General features: G+C 42.4%; 2 protein-coding genes and 1 pseudogene across 5 annotated transcripts in view; 1 reads left to right on the top strand and 2 right to left on the bottom strand.

The window, feature by feature from the left end:
• Positions 1-6,982, bottom strand: part of DHX32 (DEAH-box helicase 32 (putative)) — a 60,104-nt gene extending 53,122 nt beyond the window's left edge. For 2 of the 4 annotated variants that reach the window (XM_058435900.1, XM_032175333.2), the window contains exon 1: positions 6,715-6,982. Coding sequence is in view for 1 of the 4 variants with exons in the window: in XM_058435899.1 (XP_058291882.1) it covers positions 2,930-2,950 (21 nt within the window). In the remaining 3 variants the exon portion in view is untranslated. Of the gene's footprint in view, positions 1-2,929; positions 3,182-6,714 lie in introns of those variants that run through there. The other 2 variants (XM_058435901.1, XM_058435899.1) reach the window with 2 other exon arrangements.
• LOC116466249 (U2 spliceosomal RNA) lies at positions 1,092-1,225 on the bottom strand (annotated as a pseudogene).
• Positions 6,296-21,554, top strand: part of FANK1 (fibronectin type III and ankyrin repeat domains 1) — a 122,558-nt gene continuing 107,299 nt past the window's right edge. The window contains 1 exon segment of the mRNA XM_058435902.1: positions 6,296-6,629. Within this exon segment, the coding sequence (XP_058291885.1) occupies positions 6,311-6,629 (319 nt within the window). The 5' untranslated portion in view covers positions 6,296-6,310.

The raw sequence follows: 21,554 nt of genomic DNA, 5'->3' as shown, positions 1-21,554 counted from the left end.
TTTGGAGAGCGGGATCATTGGTCCAATACTCCACGTCAACTCTGGTGCTGGTTTGTGGCAAGGTAAAGAGCTTGCACCAGAATGTAAATCAACTCACTGCTTCCTACACTGAAGAGGTCTTGCTATTTTTAAAAAGTCAGCTGAACACTAATCAGTATGTTTAGTGACATCGCCTATTTACATTCCAGCACAAGCTCCGGATCTCACTGCAAACCAGTTAAGTCTGCACTGGCCCTGATCTGCAGGCCACACTTTGAGAAGCCTGGTTCCATGCTACTACTATAGTTGGACTAATAATAACAATGATGATAATTTTACAAATTAGCATTTATAGAGTGATTATTGCACACCAGATACTATGTTCAGCACTTAAGCACTTTATATGGATTATATCATTTAAACTCTTAAGGACTCCATGAGGGTTTACTTTATTATTTCCATTTTTCAAATGAGGAAATGTAAACCTTCAGAGGTTTAATTTATACAGCTTCTAGAAGATCATCTGTGGTAGAGCAGGTGCTTAAAGTCAGGCAGTATGATCTCTGCTTAACCCCAGTTAAGTGTGTAGTGTGTATGCTTAACCATACACTCATACTGCTTCCTGACTATGTTACATATTGCTTCCTGACTACATTTTTAAAATAGGCTCACGTTGCACCACTGGGGGTTGAAGAAATACTTGACACTAATGGAGATGTCAGGAAGAGAGGTCTGGAAGAAATACCATAAAACCAAAAAACACGGTATAGATAGATTTGTAAATCTTTTTGATAGATTTAAAAAACATATTTCTAACACAAAGTTACAGTCAAATATTTAATACACTTTATCTTTCAAGCATGGTATGCTTTAATTGAAACAACGGACCTAATCATTACTAGGACTTTTAGAAGGTCATTTCTTTGCCTTTGTTTTAATAGCCTCAAATCTCCCAAAAATATATCCTACTTGGTTTCCAGTATCAATTTAAAGTCTTTCTGGGAAAAGATAGGGTCAAAATTTATTTTAAAATCCTTATTTCTAGACTTGTAACGAGCTGATTGCTTTGATTTTAAGTAAGCAAATCTAGTTAATTAGCTTTTTAAAAATAAAAAAGGTCCATTTTTAACTCAATGTTGGTTCATATCAGATACAACCAACTTTGTACTGACAATTGGTTGAATATACAATATTATATTAATAACAACAGATACTACAGTTGATCTTAGCCAAAAGGCTAAGTGATGAATATATAGTATCGAATATTGTATTGCATATTGGTTGAATAACCAACCCTGCACAATCAAATTTTTTAAAAAGAATCCTTACATTCTAATGGCACTTAAAAAAATTTTAGGCTTGGGGCAGTGGCTCATGCTTGTAATCCCATCCTTTTGGGAGGCCAAGTGGGGAGGTAATTCGAGCCCAGGAGTTTGAGACTAGCCTGGGCAACACAGTGAGACCTTGTCTCTACTTAAAAAGCATACTTTTTAACGTATATACAGAAAGTCCCCCTGAGCTCAATCAATGTTTATGTATAGTATTAATATACCACTCCCCACAAATAAGTTTCTAAGTCAAAGGTATTGTCAGAAGTTCAAATGACTGGACCACTCAGTGCTTTGTGATATTATTTTGATGATTTTTTGACTGCATTCCATTCCAAAAACTAATTTACTCTCAGTAGAAGCAGAGTTAATAAAGTATGCAAAAATACTAATCTGGCTTATTTAAGTAGTCTAGTGACATATCTGAGAAAAATTTTGTGTGAGATTCAATAAAAGCTGAGAGTTGAAGAACAGGATACTGCTGGTCTCCCCAAGTTAACATATTTTACCTGAGACATACACAAAACGAACTTTTATCCATCTCTCTCTCTCTTTTTTTTTTTAAGTATTTGCTTGAGGCATAAACATAATCAACTTCTAAAGTTACATTTTACTTGATTTGTTGTCCCAAATGTAGACAAAAAACTCATAAATAGCCACAGGCACGGTGGCTCATGCCTGGAATCCCAGCACTTTGGAAGGCTGAGGCGGGAGGAGCCCAGGAGTTCCAGACCAGCCTAGGCAACATAGCAAGACTCTGTATCTAAGAAATTTGTTTAAAAATGTTTTAAAAAATATTTTTAAACATAAACATCAAGATTTCTGTTGTTAACAAAGTAATGGGTAGTCATTTTACATTAACTTTAATAAAACAATAATAGATGAACTGTGTTGTGCGTTCTGCGGTGGCTAGAGGAAAATATAATCATTTCGGGGAATGCCAGTGCATGAACTCCTCAGGAGTAGGGACTCTTCCATTCATCCTCCCAGATTCGCAGCTCCCTTTTCTGATCACTGGTCTTTAGTCTCCGCAGGTTCTTCCACCATCAGCCCCTTCCCACAACGTAAAATGTGCATACTTCAGGGCTCTATCCTTTACCCTCTTATTCCATACAATATCCCTGGAGAAAATCATCACATTTTAACTTCAATCACTAAATGCTTAATCCAAATTTCTATCTTCATCTCAGACTTTTTCCTTTAGTTCCAGACCCACATGTCCAACTACTACTACTTATGGGACCTTCCAACGTATATGACAGGCATCTCAAACTGAACACAGCTAGCCCACTTCTTAAACTCCTCAAAAAAATTTTTTTTTCTTCTTTAGAGTTCAATGAATAGAACAATCCACTCTATCACCCCACTGTTATCCCTGGCTTCTCCTTCTTCATCTCCTGTATCACCAAGATCTGCCAATTCAACCTTTTTTAGTGGCCCCTCCTTCTTATTCCCACCATCGCTCTCCTAGTTATCTCTTCATTTCTTCACTGAGCTTCAGCAACATCTCTAATTTTTTTGTCTCTCAGTTAGGCTCTCTACCAATCTGTCATTTGAGTGTTGCCAGTGATCCTTTTCAAATGCAAACTGATCCAGTCACTGACCCAAATCCTCCTTATTACCTTTAAGGAAAATAAACTCATGGTCCTTAGGTTCCTTCTGATTTAGCCCACGTTGGCCTTTCTGGCCTTACTTCCTCCCACTTTCTGCTAATACACATGAAGAAGTATTCTCCAGTTCAGCCACAATAAACCACGGCTTAGTTGTTCTCCCGGCCTTCGTGCCTCAGCCCAGGCTGTTCTTCTGCTTCAGAAGCACCTGGTCATTTCCTGTTCACCCTTTATGACATGCAATTCCAGAGCCCAGGAAGTACCTAACACATTGTGAATGCAGAATCAATGTCTGCTCTATGCCTAAGTCAATAACAGCCCTTTATATTAAAAAAGTTCATTACGACATACAAGATATTTTCATTCATATCTATAATCACATTTATCTTGATTCTCACAACTAGACTATCAGACAACCATTGCAGGTTTTATTATCCCAAGTTATCAAGGACAAAATAATAGCTTCTGGTTTTCCAAAGGGGCAAAGCTAGAAATTAATGCAATGACCCCTAACTAAAGGTTTGACCTCTCTATTATTATCCTACTTAAATTATCAGGTACACAATGAAGCCCACCGTGTTCTAAAAGCAACACAGAAGAAGCGTAAGTCATGCACTTAGCTCCAAAAATATTTAATCTAGTCAGAGGTACAAGATCCATACATATGAGATAAAATTCTGTAAGAAAGCATACTACAGAGCTAAATGCTAAACTGTGTAGCACCCCCAGTAGGAGAGAGAAGTGCATTTAGCGGGCATTAGCCTAATCTTGAAAGACTTTCCAGAAACTGGGGCAGCATGGTCCTGCAGTCCCCTTTATTTATTTATTTAACTTTTTTTTTTTTTTTTGAGACGGAGTCTTGCTCTGTCACGCAGGCTGGAGTACAGTGGCCCAATCTCGGCTCACTGCAACCTCAGCCTCCCGGGTTCACGCCATTCTCCTGCCTCAGCCTTCCGAGTAGCTGGGACTACAGGCGCCCGCCACCATGCCCAGCTAATTTTTTGTATTTTTAGTAGAGACGGGGTTTCACCATGTTAGCCAGGATGGTCTCGATCTCCTGACCTCGTGATCCGCCCGCCTCCGCCTCCCAAAGTGCTGGGATTACAGGCATGAGCCACCGCGCCCCGCCAGTCTCCTTTAGACTACGGACGAGTAAAGGGCTGAGAGAGAGACATTCCATGTGAGTGCAACAAATTGAATGTAGACCACAACAAGTTTGGAGAACAAAGAGGAAAACACCAAAAATAGAAATTTGATTGTTTTCCACCTTTGTCTGAACTCCTTAAGAGTTTCAGAAAGTATCAGATAGAGAAAAAAGTACCCTCACCCTGGTAAAGAAAACAAAAACCAACAAAAACCCTAAAACCAACAAAAACAAAAATGAAAACTTCCTTCAACTTACCACAGTAAGGCTAGAAGACAGAACTATTAATAACATGTTCATTTGCTACATTTTTTATCAACCTATTTGCATTAAATAATATTAACCTCCCACTAAAGTTATTTTTACTTTGAATTCTGAGGTAGTCAAGAGATTTAAATAAGAAAAAGACTGCATCTGTCTCTTCATTGTTATTTTGTTATTCCCTGTCCATAATGCTTCGGTTTGCTACATTTAGTTCAACATCAGCAAAGTAAACAATAATGTAATTATTCTATCTAGTAATGAGCTTGGAGACTTAAAAAAATACATATAGAACTTTATTCCTTTTCATTTGACCACTAATAACATACTGAACATGCCGGTGAAAAGAAATAAAACACAATGGTAGAAAACTCCAAAAAGGTACAATCAATGTCTTTACCATTCATCCCCCATCCCTATCTCATTAGCATCTTTCTGACCTCGGGTGTCTTCTCCAATAGTAAAGTGTACCCCTATATCCAAAGCAATTTCTCTAAAGCTCTTCTCACTCATTCAACAAACATTTAACAAGTACATTGCACTAGGTGCTAGAGGAAGAGAAACTGAATATTGTCCCTGCCTCAGACACTTCAGTTCCTTTACGCCTCTCTTCCACCCCCTAACCAGTCTTCTTCCACAGGTACCCTGTCCCCTAAAATCAAATGTTGCTTTTCACAGTTGCCTTTACCTGTCACCTAAACTATTTCAATTCTAAATTTCCTCAAAGTCAACTTCACAGCTGCTGATAAAATAATCATTCTATATGATTACAAAGTATTTCACCAATACATATCCCCATTTTTTCCAACCTTAAAACTTCTTCAGTCCTTATTACTTTAGCATAGAGACCTGCACTGTTGTTTCTTCTTTTTTTAAAAAATACTAATGCTAATCCTTTACTGTTTGAGCAGACTTAATCCTACCTTTTCTTTTGTCAGTAAATGCCAGGTGTTTTTTAAATCACTACCTTGTCACTTTTATGATATACTGATCACTCTATTTGTATCTTGAATGGAAAGACCGTTTTGTGATTTTGCTAATGATATGTAAACTAGAACTTGAGAACCACTGGATACAGAAGTACTGCTGATCTTCAGATACTTTGTCTAAAAATGAAGCCCGTCTCTAAATTTCAGGAACAGGGAGTTAAGGTTCCATGAAATGTTTACTTTCCACCCTTAATTTATTACCTTAATACTTCAGTTTTAAGAATTATGTGTTCTGTATATATCACGCTGCTTGTCAATATCCACACATAAACCTTCTTGTTTTGACAATTAATCTGAAAAAGTCCCCATATAGTCTGAGAGGGGGAAAACCTAATTTGGAAGAATATAATAAATGTCAGTTTCCATCACAGAATATACGCTTCTCAAGTTCAATTAACCTCTGAATGATTCCCTTTCTAAGAGGAAAGTAATTCTCCTTAGTGTCCTTGTCATCCATGGAGTGGAAATCTTTCTACTGGCAAGATTAGTAATCACTTGCATGACCCCCAAAACGGCTCTTCCTTCCATTTCCCTCAAGTACTGTCTGGAGCAGCGGTTGGAATTAATAGAGGGGCCATAATCTCCAGACCTGAGTACCAAATCAAGCCTGCAGCCCCCCACACCCTTAAGGCCCCTGCACTTTCTTGCTTATCCTTTTTCTCTCTTCTCCATTTTTCTTTCCTCCTTCGGGCGTTCCGGAACTTATGATACCCTCCCGGTTGTTTGAATTTTTACAACCTACCAGATAATAATCCCTTGTGATCCTCAAAGCTTCCTCAAAGCAAACCCCGAATCACTGTGTTTTAAAACCAGTATGAAAGACTATTGTGTGGGATAATGTTACATTGTTTCACAGCCCTACAAAGTTTGGCCACAAAACGGGTGGGCAGATTCCGTAACTCAACCGGAAACGCGAAGGACTGAAACAAATCAACACACAAAAAACGAAGCCAGCGGAAAGATCCAACGCGGGCCCCCTGCCTGAAATGGGACACGGGGATGACGGCGCAAAGCCGTGCTCCTGGCTCTCGCGATTCAGGAGACGCGCCCGGCTCACTGGGGACGAAAGCGACGACGGCGGCGGCTCGCATTGCTCCACGCTTCCCGTCAGGGGGGCTCGAGGGACCGCCCCAGGCCCGGCCCACGCCCGGGCTCGGAGGGAGCCCCTGGTGCGAGGGCTGCCCGCAGGGCTCCGTCCTCCCGGTGAGGCGCGGCTCCTGGAGCAGGAAACGCGGAGGCCGCCCTCGGCGTTTGGGAGTCGGGGCGGGGAACGTCCACGGCCAACTGCGGGTAGAGGACCCCCAGGCGGCTACAACAGGTGCGCCGGGGCCGCCCACCCAGTTCGGGGCGCGCCCGCCCCTGCGTCGACCCCGACCTCTTCGCCGCCGGGGCCCCGCTGTTACCTGCAGCGGCGGCTCCCGAGTCCCGGGAGGGAGGCCCAGGGCCGGCGCCTTACCCGCGGGCGGGCCCACTCGCCCGACGGACGCCGCGAGTCGGCGACGGCGGGGGCCGCGGGTCGGCGACGTCGGGGCACACGTTCTGCGGGGCCGCGGGGGACGCCAGGGAGGGCGCGACCGCCTGACCGGGCTTCAGGGGCAGTGTCCTCAGTCGGTGACCTGGCCGCTACCCTCGCTCAGTGTCCCCGGCGACGCGCGGGTCCTCACGCGCTCCCTCACTTCCTGCGGCTTTTGGTCCCTCCCGCTCGCCGTCCCTCTGGTTCTGCCCACTCCGCCTCCGGGTTGTCAGGGCAACCGTAGGGACGCCGGCCCTGGCTGAGAGGCGTTAGGAGCCCCGGGGTTCGCCCGCGGAGGCCGGGGAGCAGCCGATCATGGAGCCCCAGAGTAAGGGAGGCCCGGGCTGGAGCTGGGACCGGGGCGGGCGACCGGGCTGGGGCTCGCCGGGAACGAATGTGGGCGCCCCGCGCGCGACTCCGCAGGTTTCAACGTGCGGACACGGAAATACGGTTTGCGTCTCTTCGCGCTTTTCTCTCTTGGAGAGGGGAGAAGGGGGCTACATCTGCCAAGTCTGTAAGGTTGGGCCGCCGGCGCCCGAGAATCCGCGCTGGGGGCCGGGAGCGACGGGAGAGCCCCGAGGTATTGGTAGGGGAGGGCGCAGCGACCCCAGCGTGCGCCTTCCTGAAACTTCGCCCAGACAGTTCCATTTACTCCTTCCTCCTCCTACTGTCATGATTTTACTTTGGTAGTTTGGTTCATTAATTGTAAATAGCCCATTTTTCTTCTAAAATGTCAGCAATTAAACACGCCACGAGGCTGGGTCTTGTATTTATTAGAGACCCCATCGTACTTCCCGCCCCACACCCCTAGTCTGCGACTTGAAGGAGAGAGAGAAAAAAAGAGCTTTGTCCAAGTGTATTTGATTCATTCTTACGGGTTCTACAAGTTACGACACTCAAAAAATGTTTGTGATTTCTTTTTCTGTTTTCCCATGTTGCTTTCGTATGGCAAAAGTTGTGCAGTTTTGAGTTATCAGATCTAACACGAGTTCTAACACGAGTTCTAACTTACTATTTTTGTTGTTGTTTTTACCTTTCCAGGGACTTTGTTTCAAGGCCTTTCTTTCTCTGCCCCGCCTGAGCTGTCTTATTGTTCCTTCTGTTCTCAAAATAAGGGGAGTATTTTGTATGGATACTTAAAATGTCTAAAACCTTTATAGAAGGATGCAGTTTGACTCTCAAACCAAGTCGTCTTATCTTGTACAATTTCAGAAATGAAGAACTCAGACCAAATCTATTCTCTGGGGAAAATGTTGGCATTTTTAAAGGTCATTCGTTTTCCACTAAGAAAGTTTCAAATACTTTTGCTTTTCTTTTAACTCATTTGCAAGTTGTGACTTATAGTTGCTTGATAGATTTTGTACAGTATTTGTCATTTGCATTTACAGCTCTTTGGATTCTACATTTTTTTAATCCAGTAAAAGAAATTTAGCATACAACAACGCTAAAATTTTTGTTGTATGTCAAACTGATGCCGGGCTGTGTATATTCCCGCCTTAGAGAAGAAGTGAGTTGAAATACATCTTTTAAAAACAACAACTTGGCCAGTCCCGGTGGTTCACGCCTGTAATCCCAGCGCTTTGGGAGGCTGAGGCAGGCGGATCACGAGGTCAGGAGATTGAGACCATCTTGGCCAACGTAGTGAAACCCATCTCTACTAAATTACAAAAAAAAAAAAAAAAAAAAAGCTAGGCGTGGTGGCGCGTGCCTGGAGTCCAAGCTGCTTGGGACGCTGAGGCTGAGGCAGGGGAGTCGCTTGAACCCGGGAGGCGGAGGTTGCAGTGAGGCCAGATTGCACCACTGCACTCCAGCCTGGTGACAGAGCAAGACTCCGTCTCGAAAAAACAAACAAACAAAAAAAAACTTTATTTCCTCAGATTTATGTTACTGTTTACATGTGTAAACTATAATTTCAAGTTCTTCAGTGCTGTCTTTATCCTTTCATTCGTTTATAGTGCCTGTTATGTTGCAGCTCCGTTCTAGGGATTGGGGATTGAACAATGGAACTGTTAGTTTTGGTCATCCCAGGAAAACTAAGCAGAGGCTTGCTCAAGAACTACTGAGAGGCCGGGCGCGGTGGCTCACGCTTGTAATCCCAGCACTTTGGGAGGCCGAGGCGGGCGGATCACGAGGTCAGGAGATCGAGACCACGGTGAAACCCCGTCTCTACTAAAAATACAAAAAATTAGCCGGGCGTGGTGGTGGGCGCCTGTAGTCCCAGCTACTCGGAGAGGCTGAGGCAGGAGAATGGCGTGAACCCGGGAGGCGGAGCTTGCAGTGAGCCGAGATGGCGCCACTGCACTCCAGCCTGGGCGACAGAGCGAGACTCCGTCTCAAAAAAAAAGAACTACTGAGGTCTTGGTGGGGTTCGGAGATTGGGGGAAGAGGAGATGGACAGAAGGCTCCCAAGAGGAAGTAGTGCTGGGTCTGCAGAATGACCCAGCAAAGAATGAGGGCAAGAGATTCCAGGCAGTGGGAATTACTTGTACATAGGCCCTGAGACCGCAGCGTGGGTTTGAGGCTCACAGTAGGAAGATTAGATTAGTAAAGCTGTAGCTAAGGAGAGGAGGAGGAAAAAACAGGGTTGGAAGGAGGGAGGAGAAATGAGATAAGGCTGGAAAAGTCAACCGGAGCCAGATCAGAAAGGTTCTGTAACCATGTGAGAAATATATTACATATGTGAACTATACATTTATATCTCATGTCATTGGATTTTGAGGTGGAAAATATTTAATTTATACCTGACGAATGACTGTAAATTTCTTTCCACATATTCTTAAATGATTTCAATTTAATTTTAAATAATTCAATTACCATTTAGCTCATTTGTCTTTTTTTTTTTTTTTTCTTTTTTTTTGAGACAGGGTCTTGCTCTGTCACCCAGGCTGGAGTATAGTGGTGCAATCATAGCTCACTACACCCTCGAACTCTTGGGCTCAAGCAATCCTCTCACCTGAGCCTCCTGAGTAGATGTGACTACAGGTGTGTGCCACCATACCCAGATTATTTATTTATTTAGAGACAGAGTTTCGCTCTTGTTGCCCAAGCTGGAGTGCAATGGTGTCATCTTGGCTCACCGCAACCTCTGCCTCCTGGGTTCAAGCAATTCTCCTGCCTCAGCCTCCCAAGTAGCTGGGATTACAGGCATGTGCCACCATGCCTGGCTAATTTTGTATTTTTAGTAGAGACGGGGTTTCTCCATGTTGGTCCGGCTGGTCTTGAACTCCTGACTTCAGGTGATCCTCCCACCCCGGCCTCCCAAAGTGCTGGGATTACAGGCGTGAGCCACCATGCCTGGCCCCTAATTTTTTTTTTTAATTTTATTTACTTTGAATAGAGATAAAGTCTGGTTTTGTTGCCCAATTTGTTCTTGAACCCCTGGCCTCAAGTGATCCTCCTGCCTTGTCCTCCCAAAGTGCTAAGATTACAGGCGTGAGCCAGCACATCCAGCCTGGAAATTCTTTTACAGTCTAAGAAACATCATTTGGATAAATATTTACTACTATTCACAGTTACTAAATATTTAAAAGGACAAGATTAAATGATCTTTGAGGTTTCTTTTAACTTGGAGATTTGTATCCAACCAGATTTCACCTGAGACTGAAGTTATTTCCTACTGTCAGCGATAATGGAAGCACTACAGATGCGACATCAAGTATTACCGTTAATTACAATTAGACTGTCAGCAATGTTATGTTAACAATACATTGTTATGCCGATATTATCTAACGTATTTTAAGCCCTGTTCCTTTTGTTACTGAGAGGTCTAAAATAACATTTTACAAGTATAGTTGAATATAGCATCAGTAAATTGATTATGAGGAAGAATCCTTCATAATTGCTTTTAAGGATTAAACATGTATCTACGGACAACACCAAGGAACTACTAGAAATAACCCTCGAGTCGGTCTTTTCTGTTCTGTTTCCACACCCTTAGTTTTCTATTACTTTTAGGAATGACCTTTGTTAACTAAGTCATTAAAATCCAATAAACATAAACTCTTCAGAACCCACAGCTGGATCATACTCTGGCAGCAAGCAGAGGAAGGCAGGGGCTACCACTGTTTTACAGAATAATAATAAGTCAATGATCCAAGAAATGACTCCCCAGGGAAGGGGCAAATTAAATACGTTCACAACCTTGGGCTGTTGAGAGTGGTTTTGGCTCTTGGCTTGCACATTGACGCCTTTAATTATTTTCTTGCTAAACCAACTTCAGTGTTGGAAAGGTAGCTCATGTATAAAACAACATGGAAAACGTACATCACATCCCATTTGTTTTGGGTTTTTGTCCTTTTTTTTTTTCTTTTCTTGGAAAATAGTTCAATAGCACTATCTCTTCCCTAATTTCTTAACGAATGTCAATAGCAAGGGGCAGCTTTGGGGATCTTTAGCCCAAATCTAAGCAAACATATAATCTGAGTAAAAACTGTGTATATTTATCAAATGCAGCATCAAGAGAAGCCCCCCCAGCTCCCACTTGGTGCTGCCTGTTCTGTAAGCTCTTGCTATCTATATATATTTTAAAAATCTGGGGTTAGTTTAGGCCCAGCAGGCAGCAGTTGTCTGCTACATATGTTTCTTTCTGTTTTTTTTGTTTGTTTGTTTTTTGTTTTTTGAGACAGTCTCGCTCTGTTACCCAGGCTGCAGTGTAGTGGCACTAGCTGGGCTCACTGCAACCTCTGCCTCCCAGGTTCCAGCGATTTTCCTGTCTCAGCCTCCCAAGTAGCTGGGATTACAGGTGTGTGCCATTATGCCTGGCTAATTTTGTATTTTTAGTAGAGACAGGGTTTCACCATATTGGTTAGGCTGGTCTCGAACTCCTGATCTCATGTGATCCACCCGCCTCGGCCTCCCAAAAGTGCTGGGATTATAGGCGTGTGCCACTGTGCCCAGCCTTTTTCTGCCCCCCCTTTTTTTTTGTAGTTGTTTTTAGAGAGACAGGGTCTTGCTGTGTTGCCCAGGTATGCCTCAAACTCCTGGGTTCCAGGGATCCTCTCCCATCGGCCTCCTGAGTAGCCAGGACTGCCTACTGGGCTCACACATGTTTTTAAAGAAACGGTAGATAGAGATCTAAGGTATTCCAATGACTAAGAAACTGAGGTGAATGACTAAGGGACTGAGGCTTCTTTCTCCAAACCTGTTTCTCCACTAGTCTTCCCAGCCTTCCCAGTTACTCCAACCTGAAAATGAGTCATCCTTGGCTCCTCATTACCAACCCCCACCCCACCCTTCCCCATCCACCAGCAGGTCTGTTTATTCCACTTCCAAAATTACCCCAAATGTGCTTCCTCTTCCTCCCTACTGTAATCATTGGTACTCCAAGCTACCATGCTGTGTAAGTTATGATTGTGATTTTTGCATGTCTTCTTCCACTGCTATCTGGAAGCTGGAGTGATCTTTCAAAATATACATCAGATCAGATCATGTCACTCTCCTGCCAAAAGCCCTCCAAAGTTCTTACGGTGATCTAGCTGCCTCTTCAGACTCATCACACGTCTGATCTTAGACATATTATGCTTCAAGCACATTGGTCTTCTTGTAGTCCCTCAAACAAGCTTCTTTCAGGGCTGTGACTCTGAACAAGCTTTTCTCTCTGCCAGGGATGCTTTTCCATCCTGCTATGGCAGGTCTGACTCCTAATGTCCTTCAATCTTTGCCTAAATTTCACCTCCTCCAGCCCTTCCCTGGCTTCCTAAAGTGGTGGTGCCCCCTCTCTGATGTTATTCTATCTCTGCGCTTTTCTCTTAATAGTAATAATCAGAACTTGTTATTATTTTGTTAATATTTAAAATCTAGCTGGATGTGGTGGCTCGCGCCTGTAATCCCAGCATTTTGGGAAGCCAAGGCAGGCGGATCACCTGAGGTCAGGAGTTCGAGACCAGTCTGGCCAACTGGTGAAACCCCGTCTCTACTAAAAATACAAAATTAGCCAAGTGTGGTGTTGCACGCCTGTAATCCTAGCTGCTCACGTGGCTGAGGCAGGAGAATTGCTTGAACCTGGGAGGTGGAGGTTGCAGTGAGGGAGATAGTGCCACTGTACTCCAGCCTGGGAGACAAGAGCAAAACTCCGTCTCAAAAAAAAAAAAAAAAAAAAAAAATCGACTTTCTTCACTCGACTGTAGGGTGGTGGAAGAGGTCAGGGGAGCTGTCTGCCCTATTTGCCCTGTCCCTAGTGCCTAACACGGAGTAGACCCTAAACATTCATGGAATGGACAGCACTGCTGTTCACACATAGATGCCTTACCTAGTTTCATTTCCTTAAGAGTGTTGTGGTGTACTTAAAAAAAGAAAGCCATTTTATTCTACATTATTCTACAACACAAAGGGCTGTGCTCCAGTGAAATTTGAAGTACCTCTTGTGGAGTGTGCTTTGGGTAAAGTTCATTTAAATCAGGTACTTATGTTAGGTCGATTACAAATATGGTGTCCCATTTTCTTTTCTAACCTAAACGAGATGTTTTAAACGAGTCTCATTCTATCCGGTAAGAATAAGGAAAGAGGCAAGTAATCTTATGTTTTGGACCAAGTGGCCACGAGGTCATAAGACCTAAAAATCTTTACACTCCCAGGCAGCACCTGCTCATTAATTATCTGGGAGACTGGTAAGGATTTAAAAGTAATTTCTTCCTTAAGCCCAGGAATCATTTAAAAAATCTGTATAACATTTTTTTGTCATGTAGTCTTAGCCCTGAAGAATATTAAGTCTATCAATTAGGTTATAATTCAAATCTTACCAAGAAATAAATGCATATATAAATCAAGATTAAAAAAATTTTCAAAGCAGCGCCTTTTAAACAGTCATGTTTTAAAATCCCCATCAAAATGGTAAAATTCATTGTGATCCTGACCTCTGATGCTGTCAGCCACAGGAAGGGGCAAAACGACTTGAGGCTTGAAGCTGTGTCTTTCCCGAAGCTCAGGTTCACCAAACATGGTCTCCAGATGGAGTCTGTTCCTCAGAACCTGGGCTTTACTTCTTGACGGGAGAAGGAAGCAGTGTTAAAACTTGTCTATTCTGAACTAGCCAACCAGATTAAAGGAGGGGTTTGTGCATACCAACATCATCCCAGAATGACCTGAATGACTCACTACATGCAGACAGTGGTGCAAACTCATTAACAAGTAAACAACTCACACCAGTGCTCTGTGCTCACAGGGCTGGGGGCGTTCTTGGGTATTTTTCTTAAGGGAGGCTGGAAGAAGGGAGGAGGCATTCCTTTCTCCTAGAAGCAGAGGCCAGTTCCTTTTACTGTGCCCCAGGCCTTTCCTGGTTGGTAGAAACTCTTCCAGGCCTTTTCCTGGGAAGGCGCTCTCATCCCCACACTCCTGCCTCCTCCCTCCACCTGTTGTGCACTCCCTGAGAGAAGCAAAACAAGTTAATTAGCTTATTCAGCTCCTTGGGAAGCTGAGGCTGGAGGACTGCTTGAGCCTAGGAGTTTGGATTCAGCCCGGGGAACGTGTTGAGACCCCATCTCTAATTTTTTTTAAGTTTTAATTTTTTAAATTTAAATTAATGTATTCAGGCTAGTGCACGTACTTCAGTTCTCTACTGAAGTAATTCACCCTAAATTGAAACTAGCATTGCTAGTTTAGTGTATTACTCCTCTCTAGGCAGCCTCTCTCTCTATATATATATATTTGTTTGTTTGTTTGTTTTGTTTTGTTTTATTTTGTTGAGACAGAGTTTCATTCTTATCGCCCAGGCTGAATGCAATGGCGCAATCTAGGCTCACTGCAACCTCCACGTCCTGGGTTTAAGCTATTCTTCTGCCTCAGCCTCCCGAGTAGCTGGGACCACAGAATGTGTGTGACCACACCTGGCTAATTTTTTATTTTTTTGAACTGGAGTCTCACTTTGTTCCCCAGGCTAGTCTTGCCACTATCCTAGTTTTTCTTCTGTATTATTAGACGGGGCCTCAGTGTCCTTGAACTGCAAGGAATTAACATTGAGTGTAGTATTAGTAAAACCTATGTTCTACTCATGAAAAGTCAGTCATTTTTTTAAAAAAAAGATTCCACAATTATTATAAGCAGAAACAAATTAAAAGGTTGTATACCTATTGTTTGAAAAACTCAACTTACCAAAACCAAACATAAGTATGTATACCCCTATATTTATGAAATAAATAGAATCCATAATTTAAAACTTTCTCATAAAAACAATCCCCAGTTCCTGATGGCATCACTGGTGAATTCTTCAATGAAAGGGAAAAAATAACACCAACATTACAGATTTTTTTTTTTTTAATCTTAGGGACATAGTCTCACTATGTTGCCCAGGCTGGAGTGCAGTGGCTATTCACAGTCACGGTCCGGTGATCCTCCCACCTCAGCCTCTTGAGTAGCTGGGACTACAGGCTGCAGAAACTTTTAAGAGAACAAAAATAAAGGGAACTCCTGAGCTCAAGCACTTCTCCCACCTCGGCCTCCCAGAGTGCTGGGATTACAGGCATGAACCACTGCACCCTGCTTAGTGTGCTGTTTTTAAAAATGACTTTTGGGCTTGTGTTCATGTGACTGATTAGCCTGTAGTTTTACTTTTTGTAATTTTTTAGACTACTTTTGGTATCAAGTTTATTGTAATCTCAAAAAATGAGCATGGCTCTGTTCCCTTTATTTTTGTTCTCTTGAAGGTTTCTGGCCAGTCGTGGTGGCTCACGCCTGTAATCCCAGCACTTTGGGAGGCCGAGGCGGGCGGATCACCAGGTCAGGAGATCGAGACCGTCCTGGCTAACACGGTGAAACCCTGTCTCTACTAAAAATACAAAAGAAAAAAAAAAAAGAAATTAGCCAGGCATGGGGGCAGGTGCCTGTAGTCCCAGCTACCAGGGAGGCTGAGACAGGAGAATGGCGTGAACCCGGGAGGCGGAGCTTGCAGTGAGCCGAGACTGCGCCACTGCACTCCAGCCTGGGTGACAGAGCGAGACTCTGTCTCAAAAAAAAAAAAAAGAGTTTCTGTAGTCTGTAGTCCCAGCTGCTCAGGAGGCTGAGGTGGGAGGATCACTGGAATGTGACTGTGACTCTGTCCCTAAAATTAAAAAAGAAATTCTGTAGTGTTGGTGTTACTTTTCCCTTTCATTGAAGACTTCACCAGTGAAGCCATCAGGAACTGGGAATTGTTTTTGTGGGAAAGTTTTAAATTACAGATTCTACCTATTACTAGACACAGGAGTTTACATACTTCTTCTGTTTGGCTTTGGTAAGTTGTGTTTTTCAAACAGCAGGTGTAGGTGTACAACCTTTCAATTTGTTTCTGCCTCTAATAATTCTGGAATCTTTAAAAAATGACTTTTCATGATGAATAGAACATAGGTTTTACTAATGCTATAATCAGTGTAAATCCCTTGCAGATACAGGACAGTGAGGCCATGTCTAATACTCCAGAGGCAGAACTTGGATTTGGGAGATAACTCCCGCCTCTCGCACTCTGTGACAAGTCTAGTTTCGATATCAAGTTTATCTTAATCTCAAAAAATGAGCTTGGCTCTGTTCCCTCTATTTTCTCATAAAAGTTTCTGCAGCCTGTAGTCCCAGCTACTCAGGAGGGTGAGGTGGGAGGATCACTTGAGGCCAGGAGTTCAAGGCTGTTTACTGAAACAATCAGGAATGAGCATTCCCAAGATAATTAATACAATTACAAAAGTAAAACCACTTTCTGGGCTCAGAAAGAAGTGCCAAATAATCAACTTCAGTGGAAAAACTCAACTTGAGGGTATCATGGTCAGCTGGGTTTCCATCCCTTTGATGTACTTCAAATCCTGTGTATCCCACAAAGACTCGCTCCTTTCTAAAGGCTATGGTTCACGTTCAACAGAATAGCAGCAACCACCATAAGCCTGAGGGCTGGCTAGTCTTTAATATTCTGCCCTATTCAAAGAAATGAGTCTTTCCCTCATAAAGATCTCCCAGGTCCATTACAAAGAAAGAAGGAGCAGCTAGGCGCAGTGGCTCACGCCTGTAATCCCAGCTCTTTGAGAGGCCAAGGCGGGCGGATCACCTGAGGTCAGGAGTTTGAGACCAGCCTGGCCAACATGGTGAAACCCCTATCTCTATTAAAACTACAAAAATCAGCTGGGTGTCATGGTGTGTGCCTGTAATCCCAGCTACTAGGGAGGCTGAGGCAGGAGAATTGCTTGAACCTGGGAAGTGGAGGTTGCAGTGAGCCAAGATCACGCCACTGCACTCCAGCCTGGGGGATAGAGCAAGACTCTGTCTCCAAAAAAAAAAAATTCTTACCTCCAGAAAGTGTTTTACTATTGTTGGTTTCTATTTGACATTAAACACTTCCCCAGGCCAGTGCATTAGCAGTTAGCTCCTTACTGAATATTATCTGTAGCAAACAGTAGCTGATTCCTAGCTCTCTTCAGTGAACTTGAATTTAAATTTATAGAATTCTCATGACTTCTATTTCATCTTGAAACCTAGAGATTTCTTCCTTTTCCTACTGATTTACCTTTCAATTATATGTGGACTGAACCAGTCCCAGCCGTCTTTACTTGGTCTCTATTCAAACATTGTACTTTTGTTTCTTGATTACATCTTCCTTAGTTATTTCTGAGATTCTCCCCTGTAATTTTCCAGTTATCTAAAGAAGAGTGTGGCAAGGTACAAAGAGTGCCTTTGTACCTTCAAATAAATGACTAGCCTCTCTGAGCCTCAGTTTTCTCCTCTGTAAACCAGGAATAATTTTTACTGAATCAAGGTTGTTCTAAGGATTAGTGAAATGGATGTAAAGCCTTTAGCATTTAATAGGTGATCAAATGCTAAGTGATGCTTATAAAATGTTTTTATCATGGTAAAATATACAAAGCATAAAACTTACCAGCCTTTTAATCTAAATTGTCTTATTGTGATAGGCTTGCTTATAATAAAACAAACTCTTATCTTTTTAGTATCTGTAGGATCTATAGTGATAAGTCTTCACTCTTTATATTCTAACTTGTACCTAATTAGTTAGGCACAACTCTTACTAATTAGTTATGTATTGCTGCAACCTTATTATAATAGGTTATAATTACCTGAAACTTAATGTCTTCAAACAACAACAAATATTTATTATCTGTGATAGGCAGACTTCTACGATGTTTCCCATGATCTCTATGTCCTGGTGTTGTACTCTGTATAATCTCTTCCTTTTTAGTGTGGATAGGATCACTTCTCAACCTTTTGGATGAAATCGAGTGAGTGTGAGTAGCATCTGTGACTTGTTTCTAACTGACATAATATTGCAAATGTGATGGGTTGTTACTCCTGGGATGTGTGTGTGTGTGCGTGCGCACAGAAGAAAGGAGAGGGAAGAGGAGAGGAGGAGGAGGAGAGAGACATACATTAGGATATGAGATAGACATATTGCTAGCATGCACCCAAGATTCTCCTTGCTGATTTGAGGAAGTGTGTGACCATGTTGAGGAAGCCCAACAGCAGGTGGTGTCTAGGACCTGAGGGTGGCCTCCAGCCAATACCCAATAAAAAACATACAGAATTTTGTCAACAACCTGAATGAGCTTGAACCTAGCTCAGCTGACGCCTTGCCTGCAACCTTGTGAGACCCTATGCAGTGAACCCAGTTGAGTCGTGCCCAAATTCCTGACCCACATAAAATATGAGAGAATAAATAACGTTTTTTCTCACTTTTTTTTTTTTTGGAGACAGAGTTTCACTCTTGTTGCCCAGGCTGGAGTGCAATGATGCGCTCTTGGCTCACCACAACCTCCGCCTCCCGGGTTCAAGCGATTCTCCTGCCTCAGCCTCCTGGGTAGCTGGGATTACAGGCATGCGCCACCACACCCAGCTAATTTTGTATTTTTAGTAGAGATAAGGTTTCTGCATGTTGGTCAGGCTGGTCTCGAACTCCTGACCTCAGGTGATCTGTCCACCTCGGCCTCCCAAAGGGCTGGGATTACAGGCGTGAGCCCCTGTGCCTGGCCTTTTCTCATATGTTTATAGCAGCACAGGCTGCAACTGAAAAAATATGGAATCAGTCCAAATGCCCATCAGTCAACGAATGGATAAAGAAAAAGTGGTATATATGTACCATGGAATACTACTCAGCCATAAAAAGGAACAAAATAATGGCATTTGCAGCAATCTGGATGGAATTGGAGACTTGTTCTATGTGAAGTAACTGAGGAATGGAAAACCAAACATCATATGTTCTCACTCATAGGTGGGAGCAAAGCTATGAGGACGCAAAGGCATAAGAATGATACAGTTGACTCTGGGGACCCGGGGGAAAGCGTGGGGTGGGGATGAGGGAGAAAAGACTACACATTGGGTACAGTGTACCCTACTCGAATGATGGGTGCACTAAAATCTTAGAAATCACCACCAAAGAACTTATTCATGTAACCAAACACCATCTGTTTCCCAAAATCCTATTGAAATAAAAAATAAATTTAAAAAAAGGAAGTTAAAAAAAACACTTAAAAAAGAATAAACATATGTTTTCTTAAATGAAATCCTGACCCACAGAAACTGTATAAGAGAAAATATACTAGACAATATATGTATATTTCCTGAGATGTTCATTTGTTATACAACAATAGCAAACTAATATAGAGCTTCTGTGGGTCCTGATTTGAGAAATGCTGTAGCTGGGTGGTTCTGTCTTGGTCAATATGTTGATTAGGCCTGCAGTCATCTGAAGGCTTGACTGAGGCTGGGGCATCTAATTTCAAGATGGCTCACTCAACATGGCTAGCAAGTCAATGCTGTCTGTTAGCAGGAGACCTCTGTAATGTAATGCATTAACCTCTGTAGGGTTGCTTGAATGTCCTTGCAATATGGTAGCTACTTTCACCCAGGGTGAGCAAGGTGGAAGCTGCCATGTATTTTATAATCCAGCCTAGGAAATTTGAACTATCTTTTTGATAACACAGGTCAGCTGTATTTAATATGAGTGAGAACTGCACAAGGCATGGATAGCGGAGGTGAGAATCACTGGGGGCCATCTTGGAGGTTGGCTACCACAGAGATTAGTAACTGGAATACTGTTTTTAAAGAAAGAGCTTTGGCTTTTTATATTTTCTCTATTATGTCTTTGGTTTTTTTTTCATTAATTTCGGCTTTTATCCTTATTATTTCCATCATTTTAATTTCATTCGGCTTAATTTGCTGGGATTTTTGAGATGGATGCTTAGATCATTGGGTTTTTTTTCTTTTCTTTTTTTTTGAGACACGGTCTCACTGTGTCACTCAGGCTATAGTGCAGTGATGGATCATAGCTCATAGCAGCCTTAAATTACTGAGCTCAAGTGATCCAATCCTCCCTCCTCAGCCTTCCAAGTAGCTGGGACTACAGGTGTGCGTCACCATGCCCAATTAATTATTATTATTATTATTTTTGCTGTGACAGGTCTCACCGTGTTGCCTGGGCTGGTATTGAAGTTCTGGTCTCAAGCAAACCTCCTGCCTTGGCCTTCCAAAATGTTGGGATTATACATGAGATCCACCACACCTATCATATCATTGTTTTTCAGTACTTTTTTTGTTTTGTTTTCAAATACATGCGTTTATGATTATAGATTTCCCCCCACTCCAGATTTAGTCACATCGCACAAGTTTTCTACTTTTGTAAAATTGTATTGAAGTATAATATACCTGAGAGAAAGTGTGCCATCTTAAATGTACAGGTGGATGAATTATCGCAATGTAAATAAACCTCTGTAACTAGCACCAAGATAAAAAATACTAGTTATTTAAACCTAGGTTTGATAATATTACCAATTACTTTAAAGTTCACGTCTGATAATTCTAATAACCTGAAGCACTTGTGGGTTTGTTTCTCTTTTCTGTTCTTTTTTTGCTCATAGTTTTCAGTCACTTGATCATATATCCTGGCATTCCTGGTAACATATACATACATGTGTACATATATGTACTTTTCATTTTTAAAAATTGTACAGCTCTATCATAAAGAGTCCTACAATGGGTACTTATTTCCCCATCTATAACTTTTTTTACACTTTGTTTTCTTTTTATTCTTTCTATACTTTATTATTTTACTTTTTGGATAAATAATATAGTTACAAGTTTCAAAGATAAAAAATTATGAAAGAGTGTTAGTGAAAAGTCTCATTCTTGCAATGCCACCACCCTCTTCCTGTCCTACAGGTAACCACCATGATTAGTTCCTGATATATCATTCCAGAGATAGTTTAAACATTATATATATAAGCAAATTATGTATACTGCATTCCTGTGTCTGTTCTGTACTTTGCTTTTTTCACCTAACATTATATTTTGGTGAGTTTTCTGTTTAGTACATAATACATTTTCTCATATTTTAAACAACTATATTCTGTTGTATGAATTTATCATAATTTATTTAAACAGTCCACTGCTGACAGACATCCAGTTTGTTTCCAGACAGTTGCTATTGTGATTGGCTGAATACAAGATGTCCACAGGCCGGGCGCAGTGGCTCACGCCCGTAATCCCAGCACTTTGGCAGGCCGAGGCGGGCGGATCATGAGGTTAGGAGATTGAGACCATCCTGGCTAACACAGTGAAACCCCATCTCTACTAAAAATACAAAAAGTTAGCCAGGCGTGGTGGCATGCGCCCGTAGTCCCAGCTACTTGGGAGGCTGAGGCAGGAGAATTGTTTGAACCTGGGGGGCGGAGGTTGTAGTGAACCGAGGTTGCACCACTGCACTCCAGCCTGGGTGACAGAGCGAGACTCCGTCTTTCCAAAAAAAAGAGATGTCCACATTCAAATCCCTGATCT

This window comes from Hylobates moloch, unplaced genomic scaffold (assembly GCF_009828535.3).
Source record: "Hylobates moloch isolate HMO894 unplaced genomic scaffold, HMol_V3 SCAFFOLD_3, whole genome shotgun sequence".
In the NCBI taxonomy this organism is placed as follows: Eukaryota; Metazoa; Chordata; class Mammalia; order Primates; family Hylobatidae; genus Hylobates; species Hylobates moloch.
Note: the sequence above shows the minus strand (reverse complement) of the source record. Positions and strands in the feature narration are given on the sequence as shown.